A 14,376-nucleotide genomic window follows, 5' to 3' on the forward strand; every position below is an offset into this window, starting at 1 on the left:
ACTAATAGTAATTTCCTATCGACATCAATGTTGACGAGTAGGCATGGCCGGTCTGTTCCTACTTGGAGATATTGGTGTCACCAACCACAGTGTCGAGCCAGTGGCACAAATTCGGAGGAGGGTACAGCACGGGTGGCAACTACAAAGTCGGCACAGGCGGTGTCACTCAGAACCCAACGGTGGATGGATGAGGCGGAGAATGGAAGAGAGAGCATTGGCTAGGCAGCCAGAGAGTCATGATGAGATTCTAAAGCCGGGCCCTGGAGGGAGAGTGTGGTCACAGGGAGAATGAATGGCTTACTCGAAAGGGAAGTCGGGTGTGATGGCAGGAGGGAGGAGGGAGGACTACGATGTTGTCAACAGAGGTAGCAGAGCCAAACACATATCTACCGGTAACAAATCAACTTGACAGCAAAACCTCTTGTTTTCAACCTGCTTGTAGGTACTTGATGCCCATCCTCCTTTTGTAAAACTCCCATCCTACCTCTTCGGGAAGTTACACAGTGTAGAACATCTTTATTTTCCGAGTGAGTCCACAACATCTTGTCCGGCTGAATTAAGTTAGAAGAATACAGAGGTATCTTTACTACCTCAGTCAGCTGAGACAGCGCATGTCCCAGCGAGAGCCTACTACTTACTACTAAACAGCGGATCGATTTGGAAGATACGCTAGCACTGGTAAGAAGCCCTCACGAAGCTTTCCGTGGATCATTGTATGTTTCTGATGTCAAGCTGCATGCCTCTACCCCGGATCTCGCCCTAAACCGGCCGGACAGAACCCCTTCCAAACATCAAGGTCATGAAGACGCGGGCCACCGTATGCCGCAGGGTTCAGCTTCTTCAAACGGGCTTGCACCTTGCAAGGGGAGATGTGTGTCATGAGAAGGTTGCATGCTCTTTTTTACCATTCATCCTAGCACATATACAGGTCGGGTTACAACTTTTCTCTCAACTCATTCCATGACTATCTCATTTACCAGGGGGACTGTACCCGGTCAAAGGACCACCGATTTGTCTAGCACTTTTCTCTCCAAACAGCACTCCGTGCTAGCTTCGTCTCCGTCCTACCTCTCCAGTAGTCTTTGAAACCAAAAAAGCAATGGGCGTCCAAAAACAGTGGGAAGGCGACGACGAAGACGAAGATATTGTCCATCTTCCGCCATCCAATATCCCTCGTCCACCTGCCGGCAATTTCTTCGATCCCTCCAGCCTTCATGCTGTCCGACCTGACTTCACACCCGGGTCAGGGTCCGCATGGCCACAGCAGCAAGGACAGCAGACCCAGTCCGGCCCAAACCCCTGGCAGGGAGCCCGGCCTCTGATTCCACCTGCGAGTTGGCGACCATCCGGACCCACGCCGCCCTCCGGAGGACCCTCCCGTCCTTCAGGCCCGAGGGTTCCTCCTTTTCCTTATATCCCGCAACTCCGACTTCGACCGCAAGGTCTACGAGGTCCGCCTCCGCCCCAGTTCTCAGGCACCTCGGGACAGCCCGTTGAATGGGGTGCTGGTCCTAGTGAACCTATTCGACCCGGTTACCATACAAATGTGGAAGGTCTACCTGGTGGTGCTGGTTTCAATGGTTCTGCGCATTTTCCTGGCCCAAGGGGTCATCCTCGTGGCGGGTCTGGTTTTGCTGTTCGTGGTGCTGGTGCTAATGCTGGTGCTGGTGGCGCTGGCCGTGGTGGTCGTGATACTGGCGCTGGTTCTGGTCGTGGTGGTCGCACTGGTCGCAGTAGACAGGGGTCCAGCTGACGCTCTTACTACCGCTGGTGGCGGCAAAGGTGAGTAGCTGTGAGGATGGTTTTCCGACAGTAGACGCAGTTTTTACGGCATGGTGAGCAAGCATTCAGTATGGGGCCTTTCTCACATGATCAACAGCTTGCTTGTACAGTAATCCTACCACACCCGCGATATCTTGCAGACCCAAGTTCTAAGTTACACCCCCTACCTTAAGGTGTTGGCACGTCCTCGATGTCTTGGCCACTCTGGGCTCTCATGACACCATTCTGTTTTTCGTCTTCCAACTGTTTTATTTTCATCGAGCCGCTATGATGGGTCTTTCCCGGTATCTGAGCCGTCACTCCTATTGCTACATAGCTGATCTTGCAAGGCTGGGAACAAGGAAGAACAGGCAGGCAGGCACAAATATTCGTTCAAGTCTTGGTTATCAATCCAAAAGTTGGATCATGGATCGAAAATATAGATGATCGGCCAGTATTGACTTTTAGGCTCTCCAGTGCTGCCTGCAACTGACTGTCATTAACTTAGGCAATTCGACGTCCTTCACAGGCACTTCCTGCCAGCATCGTAACGCTGTTGCGTCTTCAGATGCTCGACTACAATCTCAGGGGCCCAGCGCAAGTGATGGCTGGTAAGCAGCCCCCTGTGCAATTGAAGGTCAAGAAGTCATTCTTATGGGTTCGGTTGTGATAGCCCCTAAAGCCTATCTGAATTATAATCGACGATTGAGTTTTCGAGCTAAAAGAAGCATGAATCTCATTATTTACAGACTGAGCTTATGAGTGGAGTCAATATCAGTGATGATTGGAATGGGTGGGGTGGCGTCAAATCTCGGAGGTTTCCTTTGCTATTTGTTTTAAAGGTATTGGTCACTTAGCGTGCATTAATTGACTAGGTTTACCTAAAACGTACAGGGAAGGACAAAGGGTAGACTACTAGTGTAGACCCTTCTTTCCTTCTAAACTAGTAGTAGAAGATCATTTCCCTTGGCTTCATAGTGGGCTAACAGAACCTCGCATGAAAAAGCACGGCAATGATTGATCAACGGGCGGAAGTAATGCTAGCTGGATGCTAGTACGGAGTATCTTTGTCTCAGAACTGACATTGAACGAGACGGCTAAGCTTTGAATCAGTTACTTGGTACTACTGTGGCCCTTATCTGTGGAAGCAGCTTCTACGTAGGGGGCGTCAAGGTGGCATCGAGTTATAACTAGCCGCTACTAGCACCAGGGCTAGCATTATTTATGCCCCTTACCTTACGTAGGGGACTTGGTCTGCTACGCAGTTCCACTTAACCCATCCGAAGCCACGGTTGAATACTACATAGATCATCAAGACCAGCCCCTGGGCCCATCGGCCCAAGCGCCTGCGGCAATTTCACTCTAGCGCAGCAGGCAGCTGATTAGACTTCACTGGACAGCTCTGTTGACCTGACTATTCTCCATCTGCCCAACCATATCTTCTACCACAGACCACTACGGAGATGATACCCCAGCCTGTGCTCTTGGTATCGATACTAATATCTTCTATCCCAGAACTCAATCCTGTGACTGTTGACAATTTACAAGCCTAGGCGGCGCCTTGTACCGGCTAGACTCCAGTCCCCGGTAGTGAACGATCGATCCATCTCTCCGTTCTCATCATGAGTTTGCTAAGTGCTCACCCTCTTTGCCTTGCTGCCCTTTCTGGCTCTTTCCTCCTTATCGACGCCAATCTTTTCCTGTCCGCAGGTCTGCCACAACCACTCTTTCTGGCTGCTTTTCCTCTTTTTTGTTCAACAGTTCAATTCATTGACCATTTGCACTCGTTCTTCAAACATTCTTTTGAGATACATTGTATCGTGCCCTACCTTAAGAGTTAATTAATCCCTCACTTAGCCTCTACAAGCGATACACACTCAAAAATCTTAGCACGCGATCTCCGTTTCTAGCTCGAACGGTGTTGAGATTTCAACTTGAGTTGCGTACTGTCCACGACAAGGGATCTCACCGAGAACGCTATATTGTCATCGAGAAGACTCCAATTGAGTACGTCACCACCATCAAACCGAGGAAGAGCTCTGTTCGATCACCAAGCCCGCCGTGGGCACCTACCTTACCTGACACACCCGATATGCTTCACTCATCGATATGCCTTGCTACCTCTCTTCTTCTCTTGCTCTCCGGCTCAGCGGTTGCAGGTACAACCGAGGACTGGAGATCAAGGTCAATATACCAGGTTATGACTGATCGATTCGCACGAACTGATGGCTCTACTGATGCACCATGCAACCTAAGAGAGGGACCATATTGTGGAGGCACATGGCGGGGCATGATCAATCAGCTGGATTACATCCAGGGAATGGGCTTTGATGCGATTTACATCTCACCGGTCACGGCAAATCTGGAGGGGAATACAGAATATGGTGAAGCTTATCATGGCTACTGGCCCACAAATATATATGCCGTAAATGAGCATTTCGGTACCGAAGACGACCTGCATGCTCTTTCGGACGAGGTTCACAAGCGTGGCATGTACTTGATGGTGGACGTGGTTATCAACGATATGGGTTTTGCTACACACGGACAAGATCCAGCAACGAGCATCGATTACTCTGTCTTCACTCCCTTCAACGACCAAAGGTTCTATCATCCCTGGTGTAACATTACCGATTTCGACAACTACACAGAAGCGCAAGTCTGCTGGCTGGGCGATAACCACGTAGCTCTCCCAGATCTCAACACTGAAAGCCAAGAAGTGTCCGACATCATGAACGAGTGGGCTGTGAGTTTGGTCGCAAACTACTCGATCGACGGTTTCCGTGTCGATGCTGCAAAACACGTAAGCGATGACTTCTTGAAGAATTTCGCCGCTGCGGCCGGTATCTTCACCATTGGAGAGGTCTACGAAGGAGACCAATACAAGCTGTGTCCATATCAGAATCTCATGCCCAGCGTGACTAACTACCCGAACTACTTCCCCATGGTCGAAGCCTTCTCAGCAGGCAATATCAGCGCCTTGACCCAAGCCAACCAGATCACCAAGAAGACATGCCCAGACACCACTGCGCTTGCCAGCTTTTCCGAAAACCACGATCTTCCGCGGATTGGCTCGTATACTCAGGATCTATCGGTAAGTTTCTCATCGCTGGTTCGGGCACAACCCAAGCCTAACATGCCTTTTCTTTCCAGCTCCTCAAGTCCGTGCTGGCCTGGACGATTCTTGCCGACGGCATCCCCATGATCTACCAAGGCCAAGAACAAGGCTTCACCGGCGCCGGCGTGCCCGACAACCGCGAAGCCCTCTGGACCTCTTCTTTCAGCACCACCCACCCACTCTACGCCGTCACGCCATCGCCGTCGACGCGCTCGGCTACCTATCGTATCAATCCCACGTCATCTACAGCGACAACAGCACCGTCGCGTTCCGAAAAGGCGCCGAAGGCAGACAGGTGGTCAGCGTCTTGAGCACTGGTGGCGAACAGACGGGCGCGTACACCCTCGATCTACCGACGGCGTACACACCGGGGTCGCTGGTCACGGATGTGGTCGCGTGCAGTAATTACACGGTCAACAACTACGGGCAGTTGACGCTGGCGAGGCGATGGGCGGCGGAGCGCCCAAGGTACTTTTCCCCAGCGCGAAGATGAACGGGAGCAGGCTCTGTGGGTTTGGCGACGCGAGTCTGGAGATCATGGTGCAGGGTGGTGCGGCAAGCAGTACCGAAAAAGGCTTGTCCTTGTCGCTGGCTGTAACGGTGGCAGCGGCGGTGGGTTTGATGGGGTTGGGTCTGCTGTGAGACGACTTGGGGCCTTTGGCGGGGAGGCAGAGAAGGTTCTGGCTCCCTGCCCCGACAAGGCAGGGAGAGGGCGGGAAACGGTCTTCATTTCGACCACGCGACTTACGAGTGCGTTTACATGATATTACTATCAAGGAGCTTTGCTATGGGAGGTACCTCTGCAACTGGGATGTGGGGGAAAAAAGGGAGGGTTTAAAACTACTTCTGATGAACTTGCGAAATTCTGTACATATTCCTATTCTAGCCTCTCTTTTTCTTTCTTTGGCCCCCCTCCTTATGGTCTTAAACTCAATAATGGCGCGGACTGGACGGGATGGGATGGACACTCCTTGCGCTCTCTTGTATATAGCCAAATATAGCCAAATATAGCCGCTTTCTCTCCGTTTCCTTCATGTGGACTGCAATGCCGGACAGGGAAAATAGTATGTAATGGCACGCGAGCTGAAGTTGGATCTACTCGCTGGTCTGGGTGTCGAATTGATGAGACGTTGGTGTGGCCGTTATCATGATGCTCCCTGTTTTTGTTTTTTCGACATTCCCGGTGTGGCAGGAGTGGCGGCTAATCCATCGATTTGCTGCGCATTCACTCATCCACTCCTGCCACCTACCCTTGTGGTGCGTGCAAGCAACAGCACCAAATGTGGTATTGATTCTCGTCCCGGCATGGCTATGCTGACCAGAGGCTGGGTGGTGGAGTGGAGATATGCCTTTTTTGAGTGCTCTTGCTGAGGCGTTGGACTGTGGATTAACACGATACTTCGGAGGGTTAAGAGCTAACGCAACGTCATTTGTCTGTGCGTCTGGCGGTACCAGATGCGACATGGTCTGAAAGGGATATAGGCTAGGTTTTCCTTTCCTCTCGGCTAGAAGACGATTTTGTGAAAATTGAGCAGCTTGACGCATTGTGTGTCTGTTCGATGAAGGTGTCGTTTGATGATTCTTGTCATCTTTATATCCTGAGGGAAGATGGACTTATGTCGCGCCTCTCAATGCCATGGCGCCTAGGATGGATCGCTCGAGTCTGCTTCTCTGTGCCGGGTCGTTGTCATTCAATTCTGCGTGCGCGTTTGGTTTTCCTCTCTTCCGCGGAGGGGCTTTCTTCCGCGGAGGAGCAGGTGGGAAGGGGATCTTGTACGTCTTCCGCACCTTGATCGTGTCACAGAGGATGCGCAGTGTTTCGTCGTTGAAGAGTATTGGGGTGCCTTGGATGGATGAGAGGAGATGGGTTTCGATGGCTTCCTTGCTTGGTGGTTGTTCCGGTGCCGCTGATGGTGCTGGTTGGGGGATGGTCGCGGGTTTGGTGTTGGATACTGGGACGGGGACTTTGATGACTAGGAGGTTGGTCGTGGTCCCTTGCATGCCGAATGTGCGGAAGGCTTCGAGGATCTGTCCTCCCACCCATGGATTAATCGGATACACAAATAGACGCTTAACAGAGTTTTCTCGCGAGAGAAAGCAGACAGCAGATTCAACACAGAGAAGAACGAGAACCCCCAGAAAGAGAGGTCGTTCTTATGCTTACAGTATTGTTGGGGCTCAGCGCAAACACGATCTCTGAATGCACGTTTCGTGACTTCAGCCGCCCGCATAGATAATCATTCAGAGCGCGGAAACAGGCGGCCAGGACATGGGTCCGTGATAGTATCTACAGAGATGTATCAGACCCCGAAGCCGACGAATATGAGTGGGTAGTCGGCGGGAGAGAGGCTGGAGATTACCAAGCTGGCATCAATAAATGCATATTCGAAGTCGCTGTTGCTGGCCAGGAGCTGGTGGCGGAGGAATGGGATGTTCTGGACGCCGTAGAAAAGGGCTATGTATACTGGGAGGTCGGGAGGAAGGTGGGCGAGATGTACCGTTTCTAGCATTCTGTCTGCGGTGCTCTGGGTTTGTACGTAGTGTAGCGTAAGACTCATGGTGTTGGTGAAGGAACATCTGATATCGCTTGCTTACATAAGTGGCTGTAGCTGTCACGTGTCTCGAAGTGCGCTTCTGGAAGTTTCTGGCCACCGGACAACCTTGGCTCCAAGGGTCACGGGACCACAGCAGTACTAACGTAGTGGTAGTAGTAGTACTCCGTAGAGCTCCCTGGCCTCCACTACGTAGTACGTCGTTCTTCTCTCTCCTTCCGCCACTTCATCAAGTCGTCAACAAATCTCTCATCCGCAGCATGGCGTTCATCCTTCGCAGGCCGTTCGCAGTCTCTGCCGGCCTCAAACAGATAACCAAATCATCACCAGGCATTCGCCTCTTCCACAACTCACCCGTCAAATCAAACACTTTCTTCAACTCCAAATCCACCACTCCTGCAGCATCCGCCCTCAGCAAGTCAAAGGCAACATTTCAAAATGCTTTCAGACGGACATATATGCAACAGCCAGCCTATGCTCCAGATCGTGGCAATCTCACACAGAAGCTCTTGTATGGCGCCGCAATCCTCGGAGGCACGATTGTCGCAACGAATCTCATCTTCAACCGGGAAACGAGGGAGGATGGTGGGATGCCGCCCTTCGAACGCGAGTACTTGAATCAGACTTTCATGCACACGGGACTTGGAATCGGCATCATTGGAATTACGGCGAAGGCTCTTCATTCTTCGGGATGGTCGTACAGATTGATGGCCACGAATCCTTGGATAGTGGTTATTGGTGGCCTGGCACTTAGTATCGGTACGATGTATGGGACTTTCAATACCGCGCCAGACAAGTGAGTCTCTCCACTATCTCTCCTCAAATTGAATCCTAGAACGTTCATGCTGACAACCTGCCTTTAGCTACATCCAAAAATACGCCCTCTGGACCGGTTTCAATGCCACCCAAGCCGCAATTCTCTCCCCTCTCATGTTCATGTCACCCGCCCTCCTCGCTCGCGCCGGCATCTACACTCTCGGCATGATGGGCTCTATCGCATTCGTGGGCGCAACGGCAAAGCAAGAAAAGTACCTCTACCTCGGCGGTCCCTTATTGGCAGGTGTAGCCATCGTCGCCATCTCCGGATTTGCACCATTGGTACTACCAGCCACTGCCGTCAGAACTCTGATGTGGAGCGAGAAGATCTGGCTGTACGGTGGGTTGGCAGTATTCGGCGGGTTCACCTTGTATGATGTGCAGAAGATATTGCAGCACGCGAGGATGGCGGAGAGGGGGATGGTCAGGAAGGATGTTGTGAACGAGAGCATCAGCTTGGAACTTGATTTCCTCAACATCTTTATCAGGATGGTGCAGATTTTGGGGATGCAGAGGAGGAAGTAGTCTGAAGGCGGCAAGGAGTGTAGCCAAAGACAGATTCTACATGGCGCAGTCGGGAGTGCCCTTGGCTTTTGTTACCACAGTTCAAAATGCAATCAATTCTCCTATCAAGATAATTCTAAACGAATATCCACAAGGATTGTACCAAAACAACCCAGGCGGGGTCCACCATTACGGCAGAATGTTTGGTTTGTCTATCAAGTAGGCCTCCTGATGCAGGAAGTGGTGTCTTACAGTGACCACTCTCCACTGCTCAGCCAGTCCGAACTAAATATACAGCGATTGTCTCCAATCGTCAACCTCTTTCTCAGGGCTCACCTGCCCAAGTCGGGTAATGAGACTTGTGTATCCACCATTGCACCTCCTCCATCATCTGAATGCCTTTTCCTGATTTTCCTTCCGCATCACAATCCAGAGACAGACAAGGATGAAGATCAAGTAGGTATGTAGGTAGGTAGGTATGAATTAAAAGAAGTCTCGACGTTCCTCTCGATATAAATCCTCAAAGGACCAACGACAAGAATGGATACCAGCATCACTGCTGGCACATTTCACGAGAGAGAAAAAAAGCGCTCTGCTTGGTACAGACGGCACGCCTTTCGGTTTTTTTTGGAGGACCTGGGGCTCGTTTCTGGTGAAACTCGATTGTGTCTTATGGCTGTACTTTTTTCCCGCTTCCTCGCGTTAAAATCGTTCTTGAATGCCAAAAGGCGGCCCCCTGGCCATGCTCTGGTTAGGGTTCTCGAAAGGATTCTTCTGCTCGATAGCTACGCCCCCAGTCTACGCTCGAGGTTGCGGTAGTACGCTTCGGCCCTGTCTCGTCTTCCTACAGCCTGCCTGTGACATGACCACAGAACTTCGAATGAGGTGATACATAATAGGCGGCAAGCCCCCGATTTGACTCAAGAACCCCGTTCCCTGATACTCTGCTGCTGTTCGTGGAAGCAGAGATTCGAGGCGACAGAAGGTAGTGCACCGAAAGATGTCCAAAAGAGACCAGCGAATTCTTTTACTCGACATCAGTCATTGCTTTCATCGCCTCCTCGTGAATCGACGTCATTCCAGCTTTGATTATCATCGGATTCGTCGTCGTTGTCGCACCCCATTTTCAGCCGCGCTTGCAGCTAAGATATCTGCTCATCGATCCGTACTTTCGCCCGTACCAAATTCTCCAGCTCCAGGCCCATCCCGATGAGCGAGGCCAATCAAAGCCCCCATCGCCTCGACGAGCATAGGGCGATCCCAATTCGCCTGGTGAGCGTGCCCGCGGGTGCTGGAATCCGGATAGAAAAAAGCATACAGGTAGCTCAGTTTTCCACACTTGAGAATCTGGGGAGTGCGGTCCTCCAGAGACGGATAAGCAGAATGGAGTTCGAAGGAGTGTGTTGTTGCATGATCATCTTCGAAAAGCCGTAGTCTATCCCACCGTCAACCCCATTCCACAATATAGCTGTGTCTTTTTCCATGCGGCGTTGAGCAACAGACGCGCTGACTCCGTCCCGCGTCTTTCAGAATATCTCATTCTTCTTCTCAGCCACAGACCTTCCCCGTCACGGCTCAAGAGAAATTAGGCCATAGAATCCAGTACGAGGAACGCCAGCCAGGAAGTCCGGGATTTGACTCTGTCGTACTTTGATGGGGGGTGGTCAATGGCAAACTTTGCCCGTCGAGACGGCGAACTGCGATTTGGACAAGAAAAATATCTCTGAATTGGTGATTCGTCTTGTCGAATACGTCCCAGTGACGTTCCCCAATTCGACGGTTCGTTCTGCTCCCTTTTTGGAGGAACACGTCCAGTCCCTCCCAGGTCGGGTCCGGAACCATGTTGCTGCTCTGTTCAGGGTAGCGGTATAGCATACTTACAGTATCCTTGAAGCATTGATTTCAGTACTTTACTAACCGCCAACATGTAAAAGCGCCCCTGAAAGCTATAGCACGAGACGGAGCCGCGGGTGGTAGCATTTTTGACCCAGGCAAGGTGTGACCGTAGGACAGATTTCGTTACCCAGGTCCTACGCTGCTATCCAGATGTTGCACCAAACTTATATAAACTCTCCTGCTCTATTTCACGCCATCACCTCAGGTCCCCATCATCATTCCACCTCCTACTCCAAGCCGTGCTCCTCGATCTCTTTGCCCCTGCCTTGCCTTCTCGCCCCCTTTACACTCTTTCCCCTCCACCCACCTCTCCACAGGCAACAGATGCCTCTATCCTCACACCATTCCCTGACCTCAATCGGTCCCACCTCCCGATCCTCACCGATACACTTGAAACCTTCGGTGTTGAGCCACGCGGCCAGGTCTTCGAGGATAATAGGGTCGTACATGAGAATCTTCTGGTGAAAGGTGGGGTTCTGCTGGGAGTTATGCTGAAGGGTGGAGGGTGGAGGTTGAAAGGTGGTTATTGCGAGAGTGATTTGTTTGGATAGGGCAGGTTGAGAAGGTGAGGAAGGTGAAGGATTTGCTGTTATAACGGGTAGAGGGGCAGCTGGAGTCGTCATCGTGGCAGTGGATGACCGAAAAGCGGTAGGCTTCACTTTTGTTTTTGCTCTTTTCGGTGTATCCCCATTAATTGGCATTGCGGCTTCTAGGATGGTTGTTTCCGGCTCAGAGGCCTCGGGTTCTTGTTCCAACCACGATGCAGTCTCAAAAGCATAAGATGAAGGAGGGTTTGTTGGCGAACAATGCCGACGGACAGTATTTGCACGCTTGACACCCGTTCTACAACTCTGTACTTGTGCAACGTCGTCAAGGATGCTGTTGTCGGAGCTTTCAATATCATCGACGTCCATGACAGGTTCATCTGATATGGTGGCCTTATTGACCTTATACCGGGACTTCAACGGAGATTTGGCTTGTGGCTTCACTAAAGATGTCACCGTGACTTCTTTTGCCTTCTTGACCCTCGACTGAGCGGACTTTGAGGGCTTTTTCGTCTTCTCTTGCGGCAAATTCCCGTCGACATTTATCATTTCGCCTGCTGACTTCTTGGTCCGAGAAGTTTTTGACGATCGATTTTCTGGGGAAGATGCTCCTGCTCCCTCAGATTTAAGCCGGCCTCTCGGCTTCTTAGTCTTCGGGGTTGGTCTCGCGGAGACATCATGTAGCTTTGTCAAAAAGTCGCCGTGACTGGTCTCAATAGTCTCACCGGTGATGGTGGCAACACTGTCTGCACCAGAGACCGAGGGGTGCTTGTCATCCCAACATCTGTTTAATACTTCTATCATCTTCTCGCGCTTCTTGATCGGTTTGAATCCGTACGCTGCTAATTGGGTGGCTAATTGGTTCGTAGTGAGACCTGTGAATGATGGTCTGATGGGCTGCGGGTTGGGAATACGCTCGGCAGGTGCTTCTGACAACTTGTTCGTGGGCCCACGAGCTTGACCTGTGCATGTTCTTCCAACTGCAGCAGCGTGCAGGGCTCGGACTTGTACTGGAATCTGGGGCCTCCTCATTGCACAAGGTGTTTTCAGCTTCAGCTCGTCAATATCGAGTATGCCTCTAGAATCGTGTAACGATGACAGATTCCCTTCGTCCCATCCCATCGACAAGCAGTCATCAGTCATGATACACGTCCTCATCGGATCTTGCCCTATACCAACCTGCTTCTCTGGGCTCGTACTGTCTCTAAATCTTGGTGCACCAGGCTCTAGCAAAACATCCTTACCAGCAAACGCCGTTCTAAGATCTGGCGAATCAAACATGTCCACAGTATCAACCTGAAGCAACGCATTATCAACATCCCTTCCAGCCACTGACCATAGGTTTTTGCTCTTTACAAATCGAGAAACACCACATTTGTGATGCCGCCTTGGTGTCTCGGCTGGCTCGCTCGTGGGTATTGTGATCTGGGTAGACACGGGATCTGATATGAGTATGGTGTTTTCGGACTGCTTCATCGCTTGGACGGTGTCCCGGATGAACATGGGTGACTCGTCGCCGGCCAACTGACTTGCTGATCCGAAGAGCATATCTTGGTCATCAAAGGCTTTTATGGCGGATTGCGGTGAGCGAAGTGTAGACTTGCGAGGCGCTTTCTTCAAAGCCTTGGGATTTTTGGCTGAACCTTTTCGCTTTGCTGTGTCAGGGGCTGTATCTGAATCCAAACCTAGAGCTCGCTGCTGAGTGGCCGACAAATACTGCATCATTGGCGATTTTTCACTTGTCTCTTCCCCAAAGTAGTGAGACGTAGCAAGGCCGGTGATTGTAGTGGACTTCTTCTTTGGAGATCTCGTTCTCTTCCTGGCTGGCTCGTCGCTGCCCCTGCTGGGCTTTGGGAACAGCTTAGAAGCCTTCATAGCAGCCGCGGTCCCCAGAGCACCAACATCTACTACATCGAGCTTCCTTCGCTTTGTTGGATTGCTTTCACTATCATCCTTGGGAACCAGACTATCTTTCGGGCCAATTGCAGCTGCATTATATCCGAAGCTGCCAAGTAAGTTTTCGGAAAACGATGCCGGTGCTGTTCCGGGAGAGTTCTGATTGCTATGGCATGCAGGAGGAGTCCAGTCAAGCCGTCTGGAAGAGGCTTTGTCGAGGCCTAAAGGGCTGGGCTCTCGAGGTCGGTATGCCTCAGCGGCTTTCGGTTGGGCTTTGAGTTCGTGATGTGATGAATCACAGGCCTGTGATCTCGTGGTTCCGACATCTTTGATCTTATCCTTCTCCCCTAACCGGTTTTCTTCCGGAGAGACTGGTCTCTGGAAATAGTGCTTCTCAGAGCCCAGGCCTTTCTTCAGACCTTGCGCTCTCCTCACCATAGGCAAATTCCCTTTATTGGCCTTCTCCTTCAATGGCAGCTTCTTCGAGCTACTTAACCCGCTCCCAACCCTTTCTCGAAATGTACTTGTGGTCTTGAATTTCCGATTCCTGTCCAACCCTGTAGGTCCAGTCCATGGTGCAGCAAACCCATTCTGTGATCCTTTCGACCTTTGCGATGCGAAGATGGTCTCAGGCGACGGAAGCGCGGGACTAGAAGCCGTATTGTCTGCCGGCGTTGGAGAGCGTGCGAGGAGTCTGGGTGGCGAAGAGGACAGTAGGATGACTCCTCCCACAATGGACATTCTGCGACTCAGAGTGGCGGACGAAGGCATCCATTGATAGACAAGCCTTCATTTGACGTTGTGCTCGGTGTTCTACAGCATACCGTAGCCGACTGCACGAAGTCAATTGGAAGAAGCATGTCTACGGAGTACGGAGTATGGTGTCTAGATTTAGAGGCTGTCAACACCGCTAAACCGAGTCTGGAGCATGTTTTGCCAATTGCCAAGCGCCAAGCGCCAATCATTCAAGCCTCGGTTACTACTAGTAGTAATAGTTACTACTACGGAGTAGTCTTCGATAACGCCCCGCTTCTACGATAAGTTACTCAAAGCATTCTAGTTAGAGAGGAGCAAGATAATGGCCTCCAGACAAATTTCTCAGTGCAAGCATTCATACTTTAGGCATCTGTCTTCATATGACACATCCATCCCATATCACGAAACCATCATCGGCTATTAGTTAGGCCCAACTTTCCCATCAGTCCAAAGTCAACAGATTATTACTGTTGCTGAGATTCGTAGCATGTCCAAGCACATATCCTTTCAACCACTCTGGCTACAGCCGGAAACG

General features: G+C 51.2%; 4 protein-coding genes across 4 annotated transcripts; 2 read left to right on the plus strand and 2 right to left on the minus strand.

The window, feature by feature from the left end:
* Positions 1 to 1,099: 1,099 nt before the first annotated feature.
* EPUS_02847 (uncharacterized protein) lies at positions 1,100 to 5,518 on the plus strand (the record flags this gene model as incomplete). Its single annotated transcript, XM_007803606.1, has 7 exons — positions 1,100 to 1,396; positions 1,443 to 1,782; positions 2,270 to 2,372; positions 3,619 to 4,852; positions 4,912 to 5,078; positions 5,126 to 5,267; positions 5,321 to 5,518. The coding sequence occupies 7 exons, from the start codon at positions 1,100 to 1,102 to the stop codon at positions 5,516 to 5,518; spliced, it is 2,481 nt and encodes an 826-aa protein (XP_007801797.1).
* Positions 5,519 to 6,490: 972 nt separating this feature from the next.
* Positions 6,491 to 7,386, minus strand: EPUS_02848 (uncharacterized protein; the record flags this gene model as incomplete). The annotated part of the gene is made up of 3 exons (XM_007803607.1): positions 6,491 to 6,946; positions 7,041 to 7,163; positions 7,237 to 7,386. The coding sequence occupies 3 exons, from the start codon at positions 7,384 to 7,386 to the stop codon at positions 6,491 to 6,493; spliced, it is 729 nt and encodes a 242-aa protein (XP_007801798.1).
* Positions 7,387 to 7,688: 302 nt separating this feature from the next.
* On the plus strand, positions 7,689 to 8,769 carry EPUS_02849 (uncharacterized protein; the record flags this gene model as incomplete). The annotated part of the gene is made up of 2 exons (XM_007803608.1): positions 7,689 to 8,224; positions 8,292 to 8,769. The coding sequence occupies 2 exons, from the start codon at positions 7,689 to 7,691 to the stop codon at positions 8,767 to 8,769; spliced, it is 1,014 nt and encodes a 337-aa protein (XP_007801799.1).
* A 2,102-nt stretch (positions 8,770 to 10,871) lies between these two features.
* Positions 10,872 to 13,826, minus strand: EPUS_02850 (uncharacterized protein; the record flags this gene model as incomplete). The annotated part of the gene is made up of 1 exon (XM_007803609.1): positions 10,872 to 13,826. The coding sequence occupies one exon, from the start codon at positions 13,824 to 13,826 to the stop codon at positions 10,872 to 10,874; it is 2,955 nt and encodes a 984-aa protein (XP_007801800.1).
* Between the last annotated feature and the right edge of the window lie 550 nt (positions 13,827 to 14,376).

The sequence above is a fragment of the Endocarpon pusillum genome (assembly GCF_000464535.1).
Source record: "Endocarpon pusillum Z07020 unplaced genomic scaffold scaffold2538, whole genome shotgun sequence".
NCBI classification, from domain to species: domain Eukaryota; kingdom Fungi; phylum Ascomycota; class Eurotiomycetes; order Verrucariales; family Verrucariaceae; genus Endocarpon; species Endocarpon pusillum.